At 55.1% G+C, this 23,573-nt stretch overlaps 3 protein-coding genes across 4 annotated transcripts in view; 2 read left to right on the forward strand and 1 right to left on the reverse strand.

The window, feature by feature from the left end:
- Positions 1-2,326: 2,326 nt before the first annotated feature.
- Positions 2,327-7,697, forward strand: LOC308359730 (zinc finger protein 764-like). Its single transcript, XM_080831018.1, has 3 exons — positions 2,327-3,497; positions 3,650-3,763; positions 4,570-7,697. The coding sequence occupies exons 1-3, from the start codon at positions 3,182-3,184 to the stop codon at positions 5,484-5,486; spliced, it is 1,347 nt and encodes a 448-aa protein (XP_080687144.1). The 5' UTR covers positions 2,327-3,181; the 3' UTR covers positions 5,487-7,697.
- Positions 7,698-11,697: 4,000 nt separating this feature from the next.
- On the forward strand, positions 11,698-14,343 carry ZNF768 (zinc finger protein 768). The gene is made up of 2 exons (XM_080831019.1): positions 11,698-11,947; positions 12,245-14,343. Exons 1-2 carry the CDS (start codon positions 11,860-11,862, stop codon positions 13,819-13,821), a joined length of 1,665 nt encoding a protein of 554 aa, XP_080687145.1. The 5' UTR covers positions 11,698-11,859; the 3' UTR covers positions 13,822-14,343.
- A 4,610-nt stretch (positions 14,344-18,953) lies between these two features.
- Positions 18,954-23,573, reverse strand: part of ITGAL (integrin subunit alpha L) — a 38,078-nt gene continuing 33,458 nt past the window's right edge. For both annotated transcript variants that reach the window (XM_080831130.1, XM_080831129.1), the window contains 3 exons: positions 23,138-23,233; positions 22,301-22,411; positions 18,954-20,359 (listed from right to left, as the gene is read on the reverse strand). In XM_080831130.1, coding sequence (XP_080687256.1) covers positions 20,186-20,359; positions 22,301-22,411; positions 23,138-23,233 — 381 coding nt within the window. In that variant the 3' untranslated portion in view covers positions 18,954-20,185. The remainder of the gene's footprint in view (positions 20,360-22,300; positions 22,412-23,137; positions 23,234-23,573) is intronic.

Below are 23,573 nucleotides of genomic sequence, written 5' to 3' on the forward strand. Positions count from 1 at the left end.
GGTTCACCAATGCCTCCCAGCACCGAGAACATCTGGAACGATGCCTGCCACACAAATGATGCCCAATATGTTTTTATTAGATGGATGAATTGTTTCTTGAGTGATTAGCGTTCTTCTCCACGATTCCCAGACCCCAAACCAGCCCTCATCTCCTGGGCAGAGCAGATGGCCCAACTGTGGAGTGTAGCTGCTCAGGATCCCCAGGTGGATAAAGAAAGATGAGAACTGGGGGTAATGTTCCAGGTCCAGCTGGAAGGGAAGATGTTTTATTGAACAAGAAATATCATCTAGGAGGGCCTGGGTGGCTCAGCCACTTATGCGTCTCCTTTTGGCTTGGGTCATGATCTCCAGGTCCTGAGATTGAGCCCCGCATTGGGCTCCCTGCTCAGGGGGAAGTCTGGTTCTCCCTCTCCATCTGCTTCCCCCCTCACCCTCCGCTCATGCTCTCTGTCTCTCTCTCTCTCTCACATAAACAAATAAAATCTTAAGAAAGAAAGAGAGAGGGGCACCTGGGTGGTTCAGCGGGTTAAAACCTCTGTCTTCGGTTCACTCATGATCTCAGGGTCCTGGGATCAAGCCCCACATCTCTCTGCTCAGCAGGGAGCCCACTTCCCTTCCTCTCTCTCTGCCTGCATCTCTGCCTACTTGTGATCTCTGTCTGTCAAATAAATAAATAAAATCTTAAAAAAGAGAGAGAGAAAAGAACAAAAGAAAAAAAAAAAAGAAAGACCATCTATATGTTCCTTACGATGTTCTGCTGGCTTGAATTTATGCTACCCACCGGAGACTAGAATCTTGACCTTCTCTTTTTCACTAATTGACTGAGGCATCCAGGATTCCCAAGGTCAGGTCACACTGCACAAATTATTCAATCTCTAGGTCAGCGGCAGTGTATGAATTAAAGTTTAGGTTGGAAGCAGTTCACCTTTCTGTCTCTAAGTGCCTGTGCCTTGTAACAGCTGTTCCTCTGGTTGAGGGTATCTCTTTGGATTGGTCCTGAAGTGGGAATGTCCCTGACTTGCTGTGACCCCCTCAATTGGTCAACACAATCTAGGTGGGTGCTTCCAGGGGCTAAGCACCCATCTGCACTTGTGAAAGTTGATTCTGTCACCTGAACATTTAGTAGAGTTTGACTGAACTGGACAAACATTAAGTTTTGAATCTGCTGTGTTTCAAAGGGCCACTCAGAAAAAAATGATATCTTTGGAAGAAACCAGCAGAAGGAGTCTACTGGGAAGTTGTCATGAGCCTCCGGGGACTCTAGCTTGGTCTCTGAGCCTGGGGTCAAAGCATTCCAGGTAGACAGTCCTTTCCCAAGCCCCAGCTCTAGACCCAGCCTCAGTGCCTTGCACTCACACAGCACCTGCTCGAGAGCAGGCACACTTTGCTATGACCTTTCACCTGACTCAGTGCATTCTGGAGACAAGCCTTTGTCTGTGCCTAGTGTGGCACCTGTTTCTGCCACAGCTAGTACCTCTCATGCTACCTGCTGACTCACACAGGCAAGCTATCTTATTCCTGTCCCCCAGTGTGGAAGGCGCTTCAGGCAGAGGACCACCAGTAGACCCCAGTGCCAGCCTGGTGCCATGGACCTCAAGGGCTGACACACGGGTGTGAACTCTGCCCTGGGCTCTTCCTCAGGAGCGTCCGGACCATCTGTGAGTTTCCAACACCACCCAGACCTCTTCCAGGCCTGCGTGTGAGAGGCATCACCGTGAAGGGTGGGCACTGACATGATAAAATGCCATTACTCTTACTGAAATTTTGTGTTTTTGTTTTGTTTTGTTTTCTCCTTGTGTCCTTCAGGGACCTGAGGCTAGGGGTAACTAGGGCTCAGTCAAGTCCCTGGGCAAATCTGCATCCTTACCTTTTCCCAAGCTTTTTGTCTTTTCCTTCTCCCCGTTCTGCTTTGATCACCTCTACTTGCCCAGCTCCTCTAGTGTGGGGAGAAGCATCCACCAGATACAACGCATTAGGCAGAAGTCTCAGGAAGACCTCTGGAAGGAGGCAAGCAGAGAGAAGCTCCAGACTAGACCCCAGACCTGGTGAGGGGAGGTGCATTTCCAAGAGGTATGTGAAACGCAGTGATTTAGGCAGCCAAAGGAAAATTATCAAGTCTTCTTAAGTTAGAGTATTTATGGGGCACCTGGGTGGCTCAGTGGGTTAAGCCTCTGCCTTCCGCTCAGGTCATGATCTCAGGGTCCTGCAATGGAGCCCAACAGGCTCCCTGCTCAGCAGGGAGTCAGCTTCCCCCCTCTCTCTCTGCCTGCCTCTCTGCCTACTTGTGATCTCTGTCAAATAAATAAAGAAAAAAAAATTTAAGAAAAAAACGTAGAGTATTTATGAAGACATGTGGGACACAGAGAACACCATCCATAAATGTGTGGAGTGAGACAGGGAGATGGGAGGTAGAAAATGTAGGGAGCGTTGCCATTTGTTTATAAGGACCCCAGGAGGAGCAGGCGGGGAGAAGAAAGAGATGATGAGTTCAGCTGGAGCCCTGCCTAGTGCGAGGTGATAGTGGGAATTCGTGCGGGGGGGCAAGGGGGCAGGTGGCTCTGTGATCAGAGCTTAGGAGCGAGGCTTGAGCTAGAAGTAAACAGATGTTTGAGAGGCCTCCTGCAGGGCATGTGGGGAGAAAATAAGCCTGCAGAAAGTGGGTCTTTCTGACTTTTTACAGACCTTACCCTACCCTCCTCCCAGCCGCCCCCACGGTCTCCTGAAATAGAAGTTCCCAAAACCTCAGGCTCGAAGAAGCTTCCAATAGAGAAGGTTCTCTTTTACCCACTCCGTTTTTCTCCTCTCAACATTGGGAAAAGTGCGCTGTCGCCCAAGGACAGGCCCAAAGCCGGAAACCCACTTAGGAACCTCCCGGCGACAACAAGTCGCGTGAAATTCACTAGGGCAGAGCGGGCGGAGTCCGCCCGCACCTCCCGCCGCGCTCGTCCCGCCTCCAGACCCCCGCGGGGCTGAGGCTGCACCTCCCAGCGCGGCGGGAGGTGCGGGCCCCTCGCGGGGCAAGGGTGGCCCAAGGCCGCCCTCTCCCGCACTGGTAGCCGTCGCGGCCATTTTGGCTGAGGGCTCGAGGACAAAGCCACCTGGAGACCCCGGGGGAGGCGTCATCGGGACTCGGTTGCGTAGGAGCAACGTTCGCGCGGCGCGTTGCCGCCATTTCTGTCCGATGCTCTGTGTCCCTTCCGCCAGCGGCTCTCAGTCTTTGGCCACCCTGGTGGGCCCTCGAGGGGTCGGCTGCTGCGGCTTCGGCCCGGCTGGCTCCGCGGACCCCGGCCCGGCCCTTGCCATGTCGCCGCTGCGGACCCCGCTCCCCGCGTGGGAACCGGTCGGCGCCGCGCGCGAGCGGAGGAGGCCGGGCGCCGTGAGCTTCGCGGACGTGGCCGTGTACTTCTCCCCGGAGGAGTGGGGCTGTCTGCGGCCCGCGCAGAGGGCCCTGTACCGGGACGTGATGCGGGAGACCTACGGCCACCTGGGCGCGCTCGGTGAGGCCCCGCCTGCTCGCCCGGGCCACATCCCCGCCCACCCCGCCCAGCCTCCCGGGCAGGCGCCGGCAGTGGGAGGCCCGAGGGCCCGGGATCCGGGAGCGCGGGGGGCGTCCTCCCGGCAGCGTGGGGTTTGCGTTCTCCTCCCCCAGGGTTCCGAGGCACCAAGCCAGCTCTCATCTCCTGGGTGGAGGAAGAGGCCGACCTGTGGGGCCCGGCTGCCCGGGATCCGGAGGTGGGAGAGTGTCTGCCAGAAGCAGACGCAGGTGAAGTATTGGGGACTGCGTCTCCTGGGACCGCCTCTGGGCCAGAGCCATCCAGCTGCCCTCGGCCAACACCCTCCCTGCTCCTCATTTTCTTCCCTGAATTGCTTTCCCCGCTGAGGTTTCCATGCCGGCCCCTGCCTCGCTGCAGGGTTCAGCCCAGAAAGGGGCTGGGAGTGTGGCCCCCGCCTCTGCTAGCGCGCAGGACCCAGAGTACCTGCCTCTCCAGCGAATCTGTGCCTCTCACTTCTTGTCGGCCCGGAAGCTCCGTGGGGCGCCCCATCGTCCTGCAGCTTCCCTACACTTCAGCTACTCTGCCACCTCTTGTGTTTCCGTATCCTTTCTTTCTGCTGTATTTTTGTGGGCGTCTCCTTTCTCTTGGGTTCCACTGTTTACTTCCTCCTGTTTGTCCTTGCACTGTAACCCCTCCCTGTGAACTTGTCAATGCTGTCCACCTTCCTGCCTCTCCTCCACTGTTCCTGCTGTCCGGAGTGCCCTGAGACCTCCACTCATCCTCCATGATCCAGCAAAAATGTCCCCTCTGCCCCCATTTCCCCAGCTCTGAGGTAGAATGTATGGTGCCCGGTTCCTTCCTTCCTTCCTTCCTTTGTCTCCGGATCTTTTCTGTCCTCTGCAGCCCAGGAAAAGGTGTAACTTCGAGCTTCCCGGCCTGTCCCCAGCTGAGTCCCAGAGGCTGCAGTGGGTCCAGAAGGTGGCTGTGTCTAGAAGGCTTTTCTGTCACCATTTGAGGTTTGGCCTTAAGGACCGGGATAAGCCAGGGTCTGAGCTCTTCCCTTACCTCCCAGCAGATTCCAGAAACAAGGAAGAGAAAAGACAAGGAGAAGGGACTGAGGCCCTGGAGAAGAGCCTTTCTGTGGAAGCTGGGCCTCCTGGACTGAAGGCTCTAATGCAAAGTTCTTCTGCTGGGCTCCCTTATAGCTTGGAGCAGCCGTCCAAGGCACCTCGCCGGGGTCGCCCCCGACTCTGTGCCCACCCCCCTGTCCCAAGAGCCGACCAGCGTCATGGCTGCTACATGTGCGGGAAGAGTTTTGCCTGGCGCTCTACGCTGGTGGAGCACCAGTACACGCACACGGGTGAGAAGCCCTTCCGCTGCCCGGACTGTGGCAAGGGCTTCAGCCAGGCCTCCTCTCTGAGCAAGCACCGGGCCATCCACCGCGGGGAGCGGCCCCACCGCTGCCCGGACTGTGGCCGGGCCTTCACCCAGCGCTCTGCCCTCACCACTCACCTTCGGGTCCACACGGGCGAGAAGCCCTACCGCTGTGCCGACTGCGGCCGCTGCTTTAGCCAGAGCTCTGCCCTCTACCAGCACCAGCGGGTCCACAGTGGCGAGACTCCCTTCCCTTGCCCGGACTGTGGCCGCGCCTTTGCCCATGCGTCAGACCTTCGGCGCCACATTCGCACCCACACAGGCGAGAAGCCTTACCCGTGCCCAGACTGTGGGCGCTGTTTCCGGCAGAGCTCTGAAATGGCAGCCCATCGGCGTACCCACAGCGGTGAACGCCCCTACCCCTGTCCCCAGTGCGGAAGGTGCTTCGGCCAGAAGTCAGCCATGGCCAAGCACCAATGGGTCCACAGGCCCGGCGCCGGGGGGCACAGGGGCCGGGGTGCCAGTGTGTTGCCTGTGCCTCTGGCTTCCAGCCAAGAGGACCTGGACCCACCTGTGGGCTTCCAGCACTACCCAGAAATATTCCAGGAGTGTGGGTGATGGTCTCAAAGATGTCCAGGCAGAGGGTGACGATCTAGACATTGCCTGAGGCCCAGGTTGGGCTCAGGGGCCTGAACCTTCTGTGGCAGCTCTAAGGAGGTCCCAGAATTCCAGGCAAAAGGTGGACCTGGGGAATGAGGACCCTTTTCTCTTAGGCCTTCACAAGCTTGATCCGCTGCCACCTTGCTCCCTGTGGTCCCAGACCCTAGACACCCCTCTATTCCGTGAGGGCTGAGCTAAGCACATGCACAAGACCTCTGCTGTGGGGAAGAAAAAGCTGGTTTCCCACTTAGACACATTAAGAGGATCGAGGCAGAAGGGAAGTTTGCTGTATCCATTGTCTTACTGCCGGAGTTAAAAACTGATGGCCATGAATCTGGCTTGTAGCAACCTTTCACAAATTCTTTTTGGTCCAACCAACATTTAAAAATGTTACAGATCATGGCTAAGACTTAAAAGGATATTTCACACAAAAATTCAGGTTTCTGGCCTCTTTTGAAAAAGCCAAGGATTTGGCAACTCGACCCGAGCTCCCACAAAAGCACAGTTGGCAGGAGGTACAGGGCAGCTGCTTGGCCTTGCCCACTAGCCCTTCCCAGCTTGCAGCTGGCGTCAGCTGGCCCTTGTCCCCGCTTGTCCTTGTCCCCGGTACCGCAGGCCCTCTCCGCTGGCTGCCATTTTCCCCTTGTTTTCCTGACCCGTTGGGCTCCTGTAGTCATTTGAGTTTGCAAACTGGTGGACAGCATTCATGTTCCCCTGACCCAGGGATTCTGGGCGACGGCACCTGTGTGAAAGCACAGTCAGAGAGAAAGAAAAGCAGGCTTTATTTCAGATGTTTGCTTGTATCACCTTCTCTGGTTTACAAAGTCTTGTCCATCAATTCATTTTGCCCTTGTAACCACACGAGGAGGGAACCGTGTAGCTGGGAAAGGACAGCCCAGTCAGGAAGAGGCTCTCAGGGCTCCCTTGTTCAGTGCCAAACCGAGAGGTGTGTCTGCCACCCCACGGTAGGACTCTGGGCTGACCGGGAGTTCCTTGTTTTGAAGACGAAGGCTCTCAGTATGCCCTCCAGTCCTCCTTGGGCCTCCCCGGGGCAGCCCTACCGCTCAGGCCTTAGCCACCCTCCACCCAGCCAGAAGGGACTCATCTCATTTTGGAACTGGAAGAGATCTTAGCTTTTCTATCCTTTTGCATCTGAGGACTCTGAGACTGGGGAAGGCAAACAACTCGTTCAAGGTCACATGCAGAGTGAAACTCCAGGGTTCTTGGTTTACTGCTGTCTTTGCCACGCTATTCCTGAGTTCCTTGCCCATGTCTCAGCCAGGGTTGGTTCTGGAGGCCTCTGCTCCCTCCCTATAATGGCTCCCAAGCAATGAACCTGGACTAGGGACAGAGCAACCCAATGCCGGTGAAGCCCAGTTCCAAGATGACAGAACAGCCACATAGTAAAGCAAGGCAGGGCAGCAACCAGCCTGAGATGAGAGTTCCAGGGCAAAAAGAAGCAGAGCTTCCCTCTTCTCTTTTTACGTATCTCATCGTGAACAAAGAGGGACAAGGCCAGGAACACTTGGGGTTAGTATCCAAGGGAACGGCTCATCTGTATTCCCAAGCCGGGTCCCTTGTGACTCCATTATTCATCAGCCACCCAGTTCCACTGTGGTCAGAGTCCAGCCTTGACCCAGTGACGAAGCAGCAAGCCACAGGCACACTCGTTCCTGCCTCCCTCACCCCCTCAAGGAGGGGCTTATGTCTTCTGCTGGTCTGTGCGCACCTGCCTTCACCCAGCTCTGCCCCATATCCTGTCTGGCCTACCTTAGGAAGAAACCAGATTGGTCAACTCAGAGAAGCTTCTAAAGGAAGAGGTAGAAACTTTGGGGGAAAAGACACTGTTCAGGTCAAATAATCAACTGAACTGATATCAATTTAATCTTCAAATCTGACCCCACCAGGACCCGGCTTACCCTAACATTTACTGGGAGGGTTGGCTCAGGTGCCATCTTGTCACAAGGGAGACATGCAGTGAAAAGAAGCACCTTGGCAACAGGAACTAGCTTCGTACCAGCTTTTAACTCCCTAAAGAGAAGCCAGGGTGCAACCCTTCCCTTGCCTCACCCTCAGCACTGCCCGGGGAAAGCCCAGCCTGCAACACCAGTTGTCAGATTCAAAGCCATATCTGGATCCTGCCCTCCGCTTGCCAATTAAAGGTACCATAATTACTACTTTTCTCCAAGTTCTTTGAAGTTTTCAAGGCTCGTTTAGGGCCCCCAAACCAGACCGAGCTCCTCTGCTTCCTGTCCTTGTGACCCATCTTTCTGCCATTTAATTGATATTTGAGTGTCAAAATCATGAAATGCTTCATGAAATTCACTTGATCATGAAATTAAGCGAAATGATTAAGCCTCAGCCTCACTCCATTCTCAGCTCCTCATTTCTTGGCATGGATACACTCCCACCAGAGATGGGGCTCCCTCTTCTCTCTGCTACCATAGGTCTTTAAAGGCTAAGACCCCGAAGCACTTTAAGCCAGGAGAGGGTTTTCCTACTGTTCCCTTGGTGCATCAAGAGACATGCTTGTCTGAACGATAACAAATGAGCCCCATCCACATGGCCAGAGGGAAAGGTCAAAGTCACGACCACCTGACCCATTCCTAACTAGTCTAAGCCATGTAAAATAAGGGCAAGTGTTGATTTGAGCTTTTAAAGACCCCTAAACTTTTTTTTTAAAGGATTTTATTTATTTGAGAGAAAGCACAAGGCGGGGGTTGGGGTGGCAGGGGAGTAGGGAGAACCAGGCTCCCCACTGGGCAGGAAGCTTGATGCGGGATGTGGGGCTCCATCCCAGGACCTGAGATCATGACCCGAGCCAAAGGCAGATGCTTAACCGGCTGAGCCATCCAAGCGCCCCAAGACTCCTAAACATTTTTTAATATTTATGTGTGTCTCTCCAAGAACAGAATGTATAAAGATGTTTATGACCCAAAGAAGCAAAAGCCTGCTCTAGGCCAGTATTTTTCTTTTTTAAAGATTTTATAAGAGAGAAAGGGAGCACAAGCAGTGTGGGAAGGGGCAGAGGGAGAGGGAGAAGCAGACTCCCTACTGAGCGGGGAGACCAATGTTGGGCTTGATCCTGGGACCCCAGATCATGACCTGAGCTGAAAGCATGTGCTTAACTGACTGAGCCACCCAGGTGCCCTTAGGCAAGTGTTTTTCAAAGTAAGGCCTCTCTGCCACAGAATTCCATTCAGTAACTTTAAAACATAGCCAGCTCCCTGGGGTCTATCTCTGGACTATTAAATCAGAATCTCCAGGGATGGACTCTCATACCTCGTAATGATGCTCTGAACAAAATATTACACTCCAGCTGCTTTTAGTTTTGCAAATGCTTGAGGTCGGAAGATGAGCTAGCCATATACGAAGACTCCCATTTTCTTTGTTCTTCTCAAAGGGGCCTGTGCCATGGCTGAGCTCTTGCTGGGTACCTCAAATCTTCTTGAATATACTGGGGTGTCTCTTGTAGCATCTGACAGAAGGTCCCTTAGAGGGCTTGTCCGCATACAGGGAAAGAGCAGTTCATGCAGGAGTCCCCCGCACACTGAGGACCTTCATTCAAGTGTCAGCCAATTTGGCCAGACCAGAAGTCTTGGCTGCACACTGAACACCTCGGCCTCATCACCGCCGCACACCAGGAACAATCCTGTGGACAAAGTGGCTGCCCAACTGAGCTTTTCCTCACCAGGACACGTGGTAGAATAAGGTCAGTGGACTCTCGCCTCGAATTAGCTGGTGCCGGCTCAAGCTGGGACCTACATCAGAGGATTCCCTGTGCTTGAGCCTCTCATTGTAATGGGTGAGTGGCAGACAGGCCGGTTGTTTCTCCAACCCACTGCATGGATAGGACTGGTGCTGGAGGAGGCTGCCCGAAGTCAGCGACTCTTCTGCTCTAGGCACTGGGAAGACTGGTTTTCCACATGGCAATGTGGGTGCCAAAACAGCCTGCAGCCTTGGCCTGACTTCCACTACATGTGGGCCTCGTGGAGAGGGCTGCAGGCAATGGGACGGGGGTCAGAGCTGTGGCTGGAGGCCTCGCCACACACTGTGCAGGGAACAGCTGCTCTCCTGTATAAATCTTCTAGTGGGTTAGCAGGTTGGAGGTCAGAGTAAAGAGTCTCATGAGATTTTTGCTTCTCATTTGTGTGAGTGCTTTGGGAACGACCAAAGGGTGCTCCAGGCCCTGCTCCTTCCATAGTCCGTGCCCTTGTGGGGTGTCCTGCCCCTGTGGGGCCTCTAGTGCTGGATGGTGTGAACCATTCTTCACAGAAGGCTTTAGGACAGACAGACAGAGGGTGGGAAACAGGTCTGGAGCTGGAAGCTGTTCCTCTGCAGGGGAGGAAAGTGCTCCTGCTTTATTTGTAGGAAGGTAATTGTGATTCTATGTGTAAGCCTCTGTTTTCTCTAAGCTTGTACTACTTGGCAATTCTCCAGATTCTTGTTCTCATCTCTTTTCAGGAGAATGGAAGGTGCCATCTTTCCTCCTAAACCAGTTTCTTTCCTTCATTTGTCTGAGAAGGCAACGAGAAAACAATCTTGGCCTCTGCATCACTCACACAGCGACAATTTGGCTCATCAATTGTCAAGAACGCTACCAAAATACTTTCAGCAGCAAGGGTAAAAAACGGGGATAAGAATTGTCTTTCCAGAATCACTTTTCCCTTGATTCAAAGCTGCACCAAGGGCAGTGTTTCTTAGGTTTCCTTCTACAAGCTTCTGTTCAAGCCAGGACTGGAGAGTGCTTAGCTCCCTCCAAGGCCGGGAGTTTCTCTGCTTCTCCTGAACTTCACCCCCCTCACCTGGAAGTAAGTCCCATAGGATCCTGCCTCTCTGGGAGAAAATCCAGGAACCAGGGACTAAGGCTCTCACTTCGGGGAAAGGTGGAAGGGATAGGCAAGAAATAGAAGAGAAAGCAGCCTCCTCTGCGGGAGGATCCGCCAACCGGCCCCTTCGGCACCAGGAACCTGTGCGAGAAAGGAAAGTGCTGGGAAAGGAAGTATGCGGGAGACCAGGGGAGGAACGTTGTCCCTCTCCAGATCCCCTGGCTCTCTTCAGGGAGATAAGACGTAAGGAAAGGTAAATGGGGGCGGGAAAAGTTCTGAAAACACCAGGCAGACCGCTGGAAGGGAGACGCCCGGAACCTCCCTCTCAGCCTTCCCGCAGGCCTTTCTGACCGCTGGGTAGGTGGAACCGGCCCGCCCTCTCCCCCCGTCCAATCAGAGAGGCGCCTCGCGTTCCCTGGCGACCAGTAACGCCTAGCAGTTTGGTGTAGGGGGAGGAGGCGGGACGACGAGAGGACGAGCTCCCCCGGCCAATCGCTGTACTCACTGGGAGGTAGGGGCGGTGCCTCCGGAAACCGGAGGCGGAGCTGTTTCCTTGGCAACGATCCTAGCCCTCCCAGAGGGGGTAGGGTGGAGATTAGGAGGAGCGGAGAGGGAGGGGGCCAGGAGGAGTGGGGGGTGGGCGCGCCGGTGAGGAGGAGTAGAGTTCAGGTTGGGGGGGTGGGAGTCCCAGATTCAGGAGCTCAAGGCTGGGGGGTACGTCCAGGTTCCCAAGGCGCGGCCGGAGCTGACCCCAAGGCCCGGGAGGGGAGCGGAGCTAGACACCGCCCCCGCTGGCGCCGGGAAGCGTCGCTCCTTCTTGCTGACCTTGGTCTCGCTTGTCGCCTCGCCCTTGGCCATAGGCACTGACGGACGCAGGGCCCGGGTGACGGATAGATAGGCTCCTGGACGGACGGAGACCTAGGACAGAGCACACTAACCACCCCAGCCTTTCCCGCCGGCTCCAGGGCTCTTCGTCATCCCCCACCTCAAAGCCGGGGCCATCCAGCCCAGGGTTAATGCCAACGAGTTTCCACCTCCAGCCGCTCCTAGAGAGGCCGTGGCGCGAGCCAGCGGGGGAAACTGGCCTCGGACGGACACTTCCTGTGCGGGGGGGAAGGGGGGAGGGGGTCGGACAGCCGCAGCCCAGCCGGGGCTGGGGGGCCAGACGGCGGGGTCGCGGGCGGGGAGCGGCATTCGGGGGCGGCAGGGCGAGTCGTGAAGACCCTCACCACCGAGGCCACGACGCACGGGGGCCTTGGAGGGCCCCAGGGCAAGGCGAGACCTTGGGGGTGGGGGCGGGGCCGCGGGTAGGGGAGGGGCCCGGCCGGCCAGAGAGGCCCAGGGTCAAGACGTCCGGCCTCAGGGGCCGGGGCTGGGCAGCCGGGTCCCCTGGGCGGCGCTGAGCAGGCGAGCGGCGAGGGCCCGGGTCTCAGGGGACTCAGGCCTGATCGCAGGATCGTCCGCCATCGCCGCCGCCGCCGCCGCACTGGGAGCCGGCGGGGATGGAACGGGAAGCGTCGCCGTGGGGCCTCGAGCCCGGGGATGTGCAAAGCCCCGACGAACTGGGGCGCCCCGAAGGGTCCCTCAAAGGTGAGGGAGGGAGCGCCTCTCCGAGGAGCGTGCCTGGGAGCGGGAGCGGGAGAGGGGGCTGTGGGCCGTCGGGGGCGGGGGAGGGAGGGGGCTTGGACACCTGGGACTTGGAGGAAGCGGGGGCGGGGACTGGCCGTCCTGGGTCCGCGGAGGGGGAGGTGGGAATTTCAGCACCTGCTCAAGGGCCAGCGACCCTGCTGGAGGAGGAGGGAGACGTTTGTGGCAACTAGTGGTGGGACCAAATGACCTTCCAGGCCCCACACTATCTGGATTTTCTGTAATTCTCTGATCCTGCAGGCAACATGAGTGAGAATGAGGAGGAAGAAATGTCTCAACAAGAAGGCAGTGGGGACTATGAGGTCGAAGAGATACCCTTTGGGCTTGAACCCCAGAGCCCTGGGTTTGAGCCACAAAGCCCTGAGTTTGAACCCCAGAGCCCCAGGTTTGAGCCTGAAAGCCCAGGTTTTGAGTCCCGAAGCCCTGGGTTTGTGCCCCCAAGCCCTGAATTTGCACCCAGAAGCCCTGAGTCAGGTTCTCAGAGCCCTGAGTTTGAAACCCAAAGTCCTAGGTATGAGCCCCAAAGCCCTGGGTATGACCCCAAAAGCCCTGGATATGAACCCCGGAGCCCTGGGTATGAACCCAAGAGCCCTGGGTATGAACCCCAGAGCCCCGGGTATGAATCCCAGAGCCCGGGATTTGAGCCCCAGAATCCCGAGTTCAAAACCCAAAGCCCTGAATTTGAAGCTCAAAGTTCCAAATTCCAGGAAGGTGCAGAGGTGCTTCTGAATCCCGAGGAAAAGAACCCCTTGAGCATCCCCTTGGGAGTCCACCCCTTGGACTCCTTCACCCAGGGGTTTGGGGAGCAGCCCACAGGGGGCCTACCCCTAGGGCCACCTTTTGAGATGCCCACAGGGACCCTGCTGGCCACACCACAGTTTGAGATGCTCCAGAATCCCCTGGGCCTGACAGGGTCCCTTCGGGGCCCAGGCCGGCGGGGTGGCCGGGCCAGGGGTGGGCAGGGCCCTCGGCCCAATATCTGCGGCATCTGCGGGAAGAGCTTCGGGCGGGGCTCCACCCTGATCCAACACCAGCGCATCCATACGGGTGAGAAGCCCTATAAATGTGAGGTCTGTAGCAAGGCCTTCTCCCAGAGCTCTGACCTCATTAAACACCAGCGCACCCACACGGGCGAGCGGCCCTACAAGTGTCCCCGTTGTGGCAAGGCCTTCGCCGACAGCTCTTACCTGCTTCGCCACCAGCGCACCCACTCTGGTCAGAAGCCCTACAAGTGCCCGCACTGTGGCAAGGCCTTCGGCGACAGCTCCTACCTCCTGCGGCACCAGCGCACCCACAGCCACGAGCGGCCCTACAGCTGCCCCGAGTGCGGCAAGTGCTACAGCCAGAACTCTTCCCTGCGTAGTCACCAGAGGGTGCACACGGGGCAAAGGCCCTTCAGCTGTGGCATCTGTGGCAAGAGCTTCTCCCAGCGCTCGGCTCTCATCCCCCACGCCCGCAGCCACGCCCGTGAGAAGCCCTTCAAGTGCCCGGAGTGCGGTAAGCGCTTTGGCCAGAGCTCGGTGCTGGCCATCCATGCCCGCACCCACCTGCCGGGCCGCACCTACAGCTGCCCCGACTGCGGCAAGACCTTCAACCGCTCCTCCACGCTGATTCAGCACCAGCGTTCCCACACGGGCGAGCGGCCCTACAGGTGCGCCGTGTGCGGCAAGGGCTTTTGCCGCTCCTCCACGCTCCTCCAGCATCACCGGGTCCACAGCGGGGAGCGGCCCTACAAGTGCGATGACTGTGGAAAGGCCTTCTCGCAGAGCTCCGACCTCATCCGCCACCAGCGGACCCACGCAGCCGGCCGCCGCTGACCTGGGGCCCTGCCTGGGGTGGGGTAGGGAGGCGGTGGGCCGAGGAGAAGGGGCCGGGGAGCTAGAGAAATCTTTAGAGGGAATAGTGGAAACGCTGGGGGAGGATGGAGGAACTGAGGGCCAGGGTGGAGGAAGGTACGTGCCCTGGAGACTTCTGGCAAATGGGCTCTGAAGAGGGGTTGGAGAGAGGCCAAGCAGGCAGTGGGAGGTTCTGGGAGAGATCCAGAAAAGAGGTCAGCAGAGATCTGGCCTTCGGCAGCAGCATGGCCCTTGGTAGGTGCCTGGCTTGGCAAAGCGCTAGGCGGGGGTGGGAGGGGAGGGGGGAGGGTTACTTAATTAGAGTGGGGTAGCTTAGATTGGTAGCTACTGAGACCCTCATTGAGTCAGGAAGGGGTGAGGGTAGGTGGGGTGGGGAGTGGGGCCCTCGTGGGGGCTCCGGCCTCAGTGCAAACCCCAGCCTCCCATGTCTTCCTCAGGCTTTGGAGCCCCTGAATTTGAGTTCAATAAAAACCTTTATGTGATAAAAGAGACTTGTCCTTAAAATGCGTACGTGGGCAGTGGGAGACAGTGATAACTACACAGAGCTGGTGAAGCCATAGGGACCTGTCTGGGAAGTGCTTTTATGTTCCAAGTTTCCCTGGAATCTTAAAATCTGATGCTCAGGAGACACGGCCTGTCCATACATCCCCGAGTTTTGTCTCCTGCTTTGAAGCTGGCACAAACACAGAGGGAGGTCAGTGTAGGAGGTGTGAGAAAGCCTTTGACTTTGTGGGATATCCCTTTTACCAAACATGACGGAGGGTGTGTCCTTGGTCCAGAGAATAGACCCTGTTCTCATAGCCAGGCATAGAGCCTGTGCTCCGTTTCTTTGGCTCCCAGCACCTAGCTGTGCCATACTCCTCTCGCCTCCCCAGCCAGAACCTCTAGTCCTCCCGTCACGCAGACCCTGAATGACCAGAACCACAGAGAGTGCCTGGAGTCCCGGCCCCACCTGTAGGGGGCACACAGGGGACCCAGTGAGAGGATCAGAGGACTCTAGCCTTTAAGATCCACCCACCAGGCTGGGCCTGATTAGCCACACCTCTGCCTCTGTTTTAGGACCCCTGGGCCTATTGGTATCACCCTGCTCCCACCCCACCTTTATCCTAATTTTCTTTCCTATATGAGCCTCATCCCTCCTAATACGTGGCCCTCAGGAAGGAACGGAGAAGAGTTGGAACCTGCAGTGAATCTGTGGGATCCTGGGGTGTGGCCTGCCTTGACCTTGGCTGAGTAGGACAGGCCACACCTTGGGGAATCACCCAGCTGCCGGGAGCATCTTGAGATGAGTGCCTGCAAGGGCCCAACGGCCCTGCAAAGATTTTTTCATTCCATTTCAGGGATAACTGACCTGCTTAAAGTCACTCTGTGGACAGAAGGCAGGTGAGACGTTCCAACCACATCTGCCTGGCTCCATCAGTCCCAGCGACTCGGCCACACAGGCAGAGGCGAATCAGGGCTCTACAAGGGCTCTTGGGCCTCAAATCCTCAAGTCACCCCCAGGCCCACACCCATCCTCAGGGCCTTATAACTTGCCAAGAGCAAATAACTTCTCTAAGGATGTTTGTTTGTTTGTTTGTTTGTTTTTAAGATTTTATTTATTTTTTTGACAGAGATCACAAGTAGGCAGAGAGGCAGGTAGAGAGAGAGGGGGAAGCAGGCTCCCTGCTGAGCAGACAGCCCAATGTGAGGCTTGATCCTAGGACCCTGGGATCATGACCTGAGCCGAAGGCAGAGGCTTTAACCCACTGAGCCACCCAGGAACCCCTCTAAGGATGTTTCTATCCAGCCTCGTATGTTCTGCAAGCTCTGAAAGGAGCCTTAGAAATCACATAGTTTGGGGTGCCTGGGTGGCTCTGTCAGTTAAGGGTCTGCCTTCTGCTTAGGTCATGATCTCAGGGTCCTGGGATCAAGTCCTGAATCGGGCTCTCTGCTCAGCTGGGAGTCTGCTTCTCCCTCTGCCTGCCACTCCCCCTGCCTGTGTGCACTCTCTTTGACAAATAAATAAAATCTTGAGAAAAAAAAATCACGCAGTTCAACACAGTTTGGTTGTGTTTGGTGGTTTTTTTTTTTTTTTTAAGATTTTATTTATTTATTTGACAAAGAGAGAGAGATCACAAGCAGGCAGAGAGGCAGGCAGAGAGAGAGGGAAGCAGGCTCCCTGCTGAGCAGAGAGCCCCACTCGGGGATCGATCCCAGGACTCTGAGATCATGGCCTGAGCTGAAGGCAGAGGCTTAAACCACTGAGCCACCCAGGTGCCCTGTGTTTGGTGTTTTTTTTTTAAAGTTTTAATTATTTTTGGAAGTAGAACATTATTTTTCAAGTAAAATATCTTTGTCTTTTAAAGATCTGTGTAAACTTTATGTACATTCTTGTATAGGTACCCTACTGCATGTAATTTCAAATACTAAAATACTCCACATTTAATATAGTTCATGTATGGAACTACAAATGTTAAATAGAAATGCATTTCACTACCGACATATTACATTTACTTTAACATTTATTTCAATTATACAATTTAATTTTCATAGTTTGGAGGTGATTTTTTTTTTCCCCAGCTCCCAAACTTGTTTGAAGGCCACTGAAAGCCGGGAGGCATAGCCTAGAGTGCTTCATTGATGAAGTTGCCTGTTTGCTACTTACGAACCTTGGTATTTAAAGCAGGTTGTGGGGGGTGGGGGGGCGTGCTCAGCTGCTCAGCTGACACACCCCTCTTACACATAACAGCTCCTGAGGTCCTCCAGATCCCAGGTGGAGCAAGCCCAAGAAGGGCATGCATCTTTCTCAAGGTCAAGCCCAAGAAGGGCACACATCTTTCTCAAGGTCACGGTGAAAAACCAGTGTCAGGTCTTTTGACTTGCAGTCTAACGTGCTGCTTTGACAACACCGTCCTGCCCAACTATTTTTTCGAAAAATTAATAAATAAAATATAAATATATAAATAATAAAAAATAAGTTAAATAAATTAAATACATAAATAAATTATAAATAAATAATTTTGTTTATTTGTTAGAGAGAGAGAGAGATATCACAAGCAGGGGGAGCGGCAGGCAGAGGGAGAAGCAGGCACCCCACTGAGCAAGGAGCCCGATGCCAGGCTCGATCCCAGGACCCTGAACCAAAGGCAGATGCTCAACCAACTGAGCCACCTAGGCATCCCCACAATAAACCACTTCTATTCCTCACCTTTATCAAGCACAGGTGTGCTTCCAAAAGTTCTAGACCTTTCACAAGTGTTACATCATGTTCAGGACAGCTCTGAGTGATATACAATTATTATTCCCATCTTACAGATAAAGAAACGAGTCCCAGAGAGGGTAAGTAACAGCCCCACAGGGCACAGCTTCAAAGCAGCAGAGCCTGGACTCCAGCCGGCTGACTAGTTTTGACTATTTCCCAGCGATACTAAGGTGTTCCTTTTTCACTTTGTGCCACGGGGACGGTGTTTTCTAGAGGCTACATGGCCTGTGAGAACATATGTCATCATTCTGACTGCTTGTGGGTCATGCGGGTTTGGGTGTCCATATGTTTTACATTTTTCTCCATTTTAATTTTGAATTGGATAAACACCAGGAGGTATAACCCACATAAACAAAAACTCTGGAGATCTTTAATTTTTCAGAGTATAAAGGGGTCCTAAACCCAAAACATGTGAAGGCCACCGAATCAAACACTTATTTGGACATCTTCATTGTTGCCAGCCCTGATGAGGGGCCAGTGTTGATAACACAAGTGAACAAAGACTGAATCCTGCCTTCTAGAACCTCCCAGTCTTGAGAGAGGAGCCCACACAGTCAGTGTCCTGTGTTCTGATGGGGTATAAAGTGAAGATGAAATGGGTCATTTTGTCTAGGAGCCGAGGGGATGAGAAAAGCTTGGAAGTGCTTTGAAGTAGGAAGATTTTAAAGGATAGAAGGGGGTAGTGGAACTGGACAGGCTGGAAAGGGGTAGAGCATTTGCAAAGACACAGGTGGGGAAGGACACATAGATATTTGAGGACGGGGGTGTTAAGTGAGTCTGGATATAGACTCCTGGCCAGGACAAGGGCAGGTCTGTTCCTGAAACGAACCTCCCAGATTTTCTGTGCTATTTTGCTTCCATCCCTGATGAAAATATTCACACTTTGTGTGTGTGTCACAGAGCATCACCGATGTGAGAGGACCCTCCCAATTCCTCTCCAACCTGCTATCTTGCTTTATCCTCTTCACAGCCTCCTTGCCATCTGGAATCACATTTCTACTTTTTCACTCTCCTTTCCCACTGGGAAAGTTTCTGGAGGCAGGGACTTGTCTGTCATATTCATTACCGTGCCCTTGGGACACAGAACAGGCCCTGACACAGATCTCTCAAGAAATACTGCATGAATCCATAGGAGCCAACAGAATTCAGAAACCTACAGATAACTGCGTACTTTTAGCATTTCTGTGATATTCCTGACCTTTAGAACATTCTTTTCCCTTCTCTCTGGGAAAACGGGCCTCACTTCTTCGTTCCTGAGGTCTTCCTTATGAACCAGCCCCATGGTTCCCTGGGTGCTGGACCAGAAGGGGGTTGATGAGGTTGAAGAGGCCAGCAGGCTTTGAAATACTGTTCTGGGCCTTGTGTGCCAGGCTTCAGAACGTTTGTTTACTCCCCTGTAGGCAGAAGGCAGTCATCAAAGGTCACTGCTTGGGAGACCATAGGTTGCTTCTCAGCGTCCAGTGCTGGACCCAGAGAGCTGGGCTGAGAATTACCCCATTTCTACCCCTAAAACCACCCCCTTCCCGGGGGTCCTACTGACCACAAGAGGGCAGCATCGAGGAGCGGGACCCCACTCCCTCCTAAAGGTGGGGGCCTCAGGATCAAGCCCCACCAATTGTTATTGTTGTTGTTTTTTAAAAGACCAGGAAGGGTGTGCTCTCACACCTTAATGAGTTGTCAGTGCCTCCTGCAGATTAGTCTCTGAGCGTTGTCATAACAAGAAAAGAAAAAAAAAGAGAGAGGAAAAAAGAGCTGTTTGGGTCCCACTTAGAGAAAAGGTTGAGAAGGAAATGTTCATTTCCTTGAGCCAGGCTGAAATGGGGCACCAGCATAAAAACATCACAAAATTGGATGGATTTTCACATTTATTGGGTAAACACAGGCAGGCACTGTGCTTGGTGCCGGGAGCCGGATGGACAGACTCTGCCTGCGCCTTGAGCTCATAGCCTCCCAGTGGTGGCCGAGATGGGTCATGAGGCATCCGTGGTGGGGGTGGGGGGGTTGGAGCGAGGGGACAGGAGCCCGGGGAAGACCGAGCCTTGAAGTGGGGGGAGATGTCACGAGCTCACCCAAACGTTTTCTCAATCCTCTCACAGGCACCCTCACTAGGTCGCTGAAATTGTGGCAGCCGCCTACTGTGTCTGGCTCTGTGACATCTCCAAGGTGAACATGACTGGTATGGTCCTTACCCCCATGGAGTCCATGGCTGGATTTGAGAGAGGAACATTAAGTAGCAAACAAGAGCTGCGCTATGAGGGAGAGGGCAGGCGAAAGGAAGCTTGTGTAATAGGGGAAAGGAGAACCCCCTTGTGGGGTGGGGGGCCGGGGGCTGCCCTGAGGCCATTCTCCCCGAGCTGAGAGCCGAAGGCTGACTGAGAGCCAGGGGAAGGGCTAGGGAGGAATGTTCCAGGCAGAAGGAGCAGTCTGGGTGAAGGCAAGTGAGACAGGAAGGAGCTTGGCTCCTGAGGAAGGCAGGTGTGACCGGAGCTCAGGAAGGGAGGTGGGGAGTCTCCCGAGGAGGCCAGGAAGGCAACCCTGGCGTGTTAGGGATATTCTGCAGGTTCCGGAAGGCGTGGTAAGGAAGCTGGTGTCTAGCCCCAGAGCCAGGGGTTTGTAGAAGCACCGTATGACACGGATCAGGTTTGCTCTCTGACAGCAGACGGAAAGCTGACTGGAGTCTGGGCAGGAAACTGAAGATTCTAGGAGTCTGAGGCCTCTGGGGACATCCAAGAGCAGGTGGGTGTGAGGGCCCGGTCGCTAGGTCCTGAGATGACAGTTCTTCCAGATTTAGATCGGAGATCCTCTTCCGGGGGAGGGTACTAAGAGGGACCGGGGGAAGCCAGAGCCAGCTGCTCAGGACAAGGCCTGCCCTCTGTGGCCTGCCCGGCCATCGCTCATGGACCCTGACCAGGAGCCCGCAGAGCAGGCAGCCAGGAGGGAGCTCTGTGTTCAAGACAGCGACACCAAGGCCTGGGTGGGGGCAGTGACTTGCCTGAAGACACACAGCGAGACACAGGTCGAGGCAGAGGGACCCCAGGCTTCCCGAGTCCAGTCCTGGGCGCTCTGCGTCGGGCCTGGGCCTCAGTCTTTGCCACCTCCGTCCTGTGCTTCCTCCTCGTGGAGGGGCTCCAGGCAGCCCGGGTCCCCAGCCTCTTCCATGGACTCTGGCTGGTCAGAGGCTTCTCTAGGGATTCCGTTGGAAGCTTCCGCAGTAGCCTCCATCTTCTCCTTCAGGTTCCGTTTGAAGAAGCCAAACTGCAGGAAGACAAAACCGGAGTGAGCACAAAGTCCATGGAACTCTCTGGACCCATCGGCCTCGGCAAAACATGAGACATGAAAAGGCCCCTCATGGTGAATCACATGTGGTACCCGCTCCAGGGCTGGGGCGAGGCGTCTGCCACACCAGCTTCCTGGCAACATGCTGAAAAGCTGAACGCTCAACAGTTCATTCTTCAGGCTCATCAAAGTGTCCTGGGCCAATATTGGGGGCGGGCGGGTTGACAATATCCAGTAACACTAACAGCAAGGGCCTGAGCTCCCGTAGCGCTTAGTGAGGGCCCCGTACTCTCTGTTGAAAGCTCAGAACATACATATTCTTCTTTTTTCCCCAAAACATGTATGTTCTTTGGCTCAGCCATTCCAGATCCAGCAACTAATTCTAAGAGCTTTTGGACAAGTGTGCAAAGATGTGGGAGCCAAGAGCTTTTTTCGGTCACTGTTTAAAATAGGTAGATATTAGGGGCGCCTGCCTGGCTCAGTCCATGAAGCGTCTGGCTCGGGGCATGATCCTAGGGTCGTGGGATGAAGCCCCAAGTTGGGGCGGGGGGTGTCCCTGCTCAGCGGGTGTCTGCTTCTCCCTTTCCCTCTACCCCCTGGCCCCCACTTGTGCTCTCCCTCGCCCGGCTCGCTCTCAAGTAAATAAAAAAATGATCTTTAAAAAAATAGGTAGAAATTACAAATAATCTAAATGTTGATCAGTGGGGATCTCATTAAAGAAAAGGCGGGGCATCCGGACAGCGGCAAACCAGTGCAGGTTACAGAGCAAGAGGTGGACGTGACTGTGCTCTCGCAGAGAGACAGCAGCATAGAATACTCAGCGGGAAACCCAAGCTCCCGAGCAGTTTATATGGCATCCTTCCATTTATGTTTTCTTTTCTTTCTTTCTTTTTTTTTTCTAATTTATTTATTTATTTGAGACAGAGAGAGAGTGCACAAGCAGGGGGAGCAATAGCAGAGGGAGAGGGAGAAGCAGACTCCCCGCTGAGCACATAGTCCAATGCAGGACTCGATCCCAGGACCCTGGGATCATGACTTGAGCCAGAGGCAGACGCTTAACCGACTGAGCCACCCAGGCACCCCCTTTTAATGTTTTCTACCTATATACACAGACGCTGACTTTTTCCCTCTGCCTCTCTCATGCTCACACGTATACACATAGTTAAAAAACAAAATTAGAACCCGGAAGAACAGAAACCAAACGGTTGTTAATGACGACCCCGGGGGAGTGCAACAAGAAGAAACTGATTTTCTGCGCTTTTCTGGAGGATTTGAGGGTTTCATATGGAACATCTGTCCTCCGGCATTCTTCAACTGGCGATTCCTTCAAATCCCAACTCAAACGCCTTCTTTCCTGGGAGGCCTTCCCGGACTCCCCCAGCTTAAGTGAAGTTCCAGCATACAGGCCTTTGAGTGGAGCCCTTATCACGTGTGCGCCTGTCTCTGCCATTAGACTGTGAGCCCCCCCCTCAGTGCTCCTATCTCCACCATTAGACTGTGAGCCCCCCCAGTGCGCCTGTCTCCACCATTAGACTGTGAGCCCCCACAGTGCACCTGTCTCCACCATTAGACTGTGAGCCCCCCCAGTACGCCTGTCTCCACCATTAGAGTGTGAGTCCCCCAAAGGCAGGGACCATGTCTGTGGTATGTCTATATGTGTCCCAGGGCCCGGCCCTTGAGTCGTGGGCACCCCCTCCTTCCCTAGGTACCCAGTCCTGGTTCTGCCAGCACCTGGTGGAGGGATGGGGGGAAGTCTTGTTTGCTCTTGGGGCCTCACGAGCCTTATCTGTGGAAGGAGGGAGTGGGCTGCCTTGATCTTTAACGGTCCTGGATCTTGACAGTCTCTGCCCTGACTCCTGCGAAACCCCGCTCCCCAGACTGGCTGTCTAAGGCAGGCCCGAGGCTCCCAGAAGCTCCCACCTTATACAGGACGGCGAAAATCACCAGCAGCACCAAGAGCCCTCCGATGCCGCTCAGCACGTAGACGTAGAGCATTTCCTTCTCATAGACGATGTCCACCTTCATGAGGACCTGCAGGCGGAGAGCTGGGGGCGTAAGGAGAAGCCTCTCCCACCTCTGACATGCTTGCGAATGGCTAGGTCTTCGCGGCTCTGGTCGGGACTGCTGCCCCACACTGCCAGGCTGGCCTGGATGCCTCCCTCCAGGGAACCCCCACCCCATGCAGCCCCCGGAGCCGGCGAGCAGACACACACATGACCCAGTGGCAGCCCTGATGTGGCTGCCTCGAGGCCAGAATGAAATGTCAGAATCTCGGCACAGCATGCCAAACCTTCCAGAACCTGGCTGAGGCTTACCTAATGAGGGGCAGCTTCCCTTCCCCTGCTCCGAGCTTCCTGCTCTGCAAACCGCCTTGCCACCCTCTCGCCTGGGCGGCCTGAGCCCCCACGCTCACTGCTCGTTCTGCTTCGAGTGCTTTCCTGTCACACTCTGAGTGGGCACGGGGTGGGTACCCTTTGCTGAGCTGCCATCACACTGATCTCTGCCTGACGCATCTCATCAGATGGGTGACCTCATAGCCTGACCGCTTGCCCACCGGTGGTGGCAGGGAGCCCATGGCACCGCCCTCCACGGCCCTCGCCAAGACCAACTGCTCTGACTGCCTGGAAGCTCTTCCTTCTGGGCCCAGCCGGGGGCCCTCTCCTTCTGGCTCTAGCTCCTCCAGCTCCGCCCTCCGGGGCTCTGCAGAGCCCTCCACCAACCTCGGTTCCTGGGGCTTCTGAGAAGCCAGAGCCCTACCTGGGCCAGGGAGGCATTGCTGCCGTAGAGGTGGAAATGCTTGCTGCTGTTGAAGGAGACGGAGAGGGAGCTGCAGAGGCTGAACATGGAGGGGGCCTGTGGAGGGGAGTGGGGGACGTCAGGCCGAGGAAAACAAGGACCAGAACCTGCTGACTTCTGCACCCCACCTTGACTCAGGGGGAGAAGCTGAGGAGAACGGGCCCTGGTGGGGAGCGCCACGGCTACTGAGTTCTCCTCTGGAGCGTCCTAAGGTGCCACGCCCCACTGCTGGAAGGAAATTTTCCCTACAAAGAACCCAGAAGAACCATCCGTAGGCCCAGGAAAACTGCCTGGCAAATTTTAAGCAAATCACGGATGTCTTTGATCGGCTGTTGTGAAAGGATCAGGGCTTTGCATCCAGGTCATAAAGAAAAACGTAGGAAGCCCATCTTGTGGG

This window comes from Martes martes (assembly GCF_963455335.1).
Source record: "Martes martes genome assembly, chromosome: 18".
In the NCBI taxonomy this organism is placed as follows: Eukaryota; Metazoa; Chordata; class Mammalia; order Carnivora; family Mustelidae; genus Martes; species Martes martes.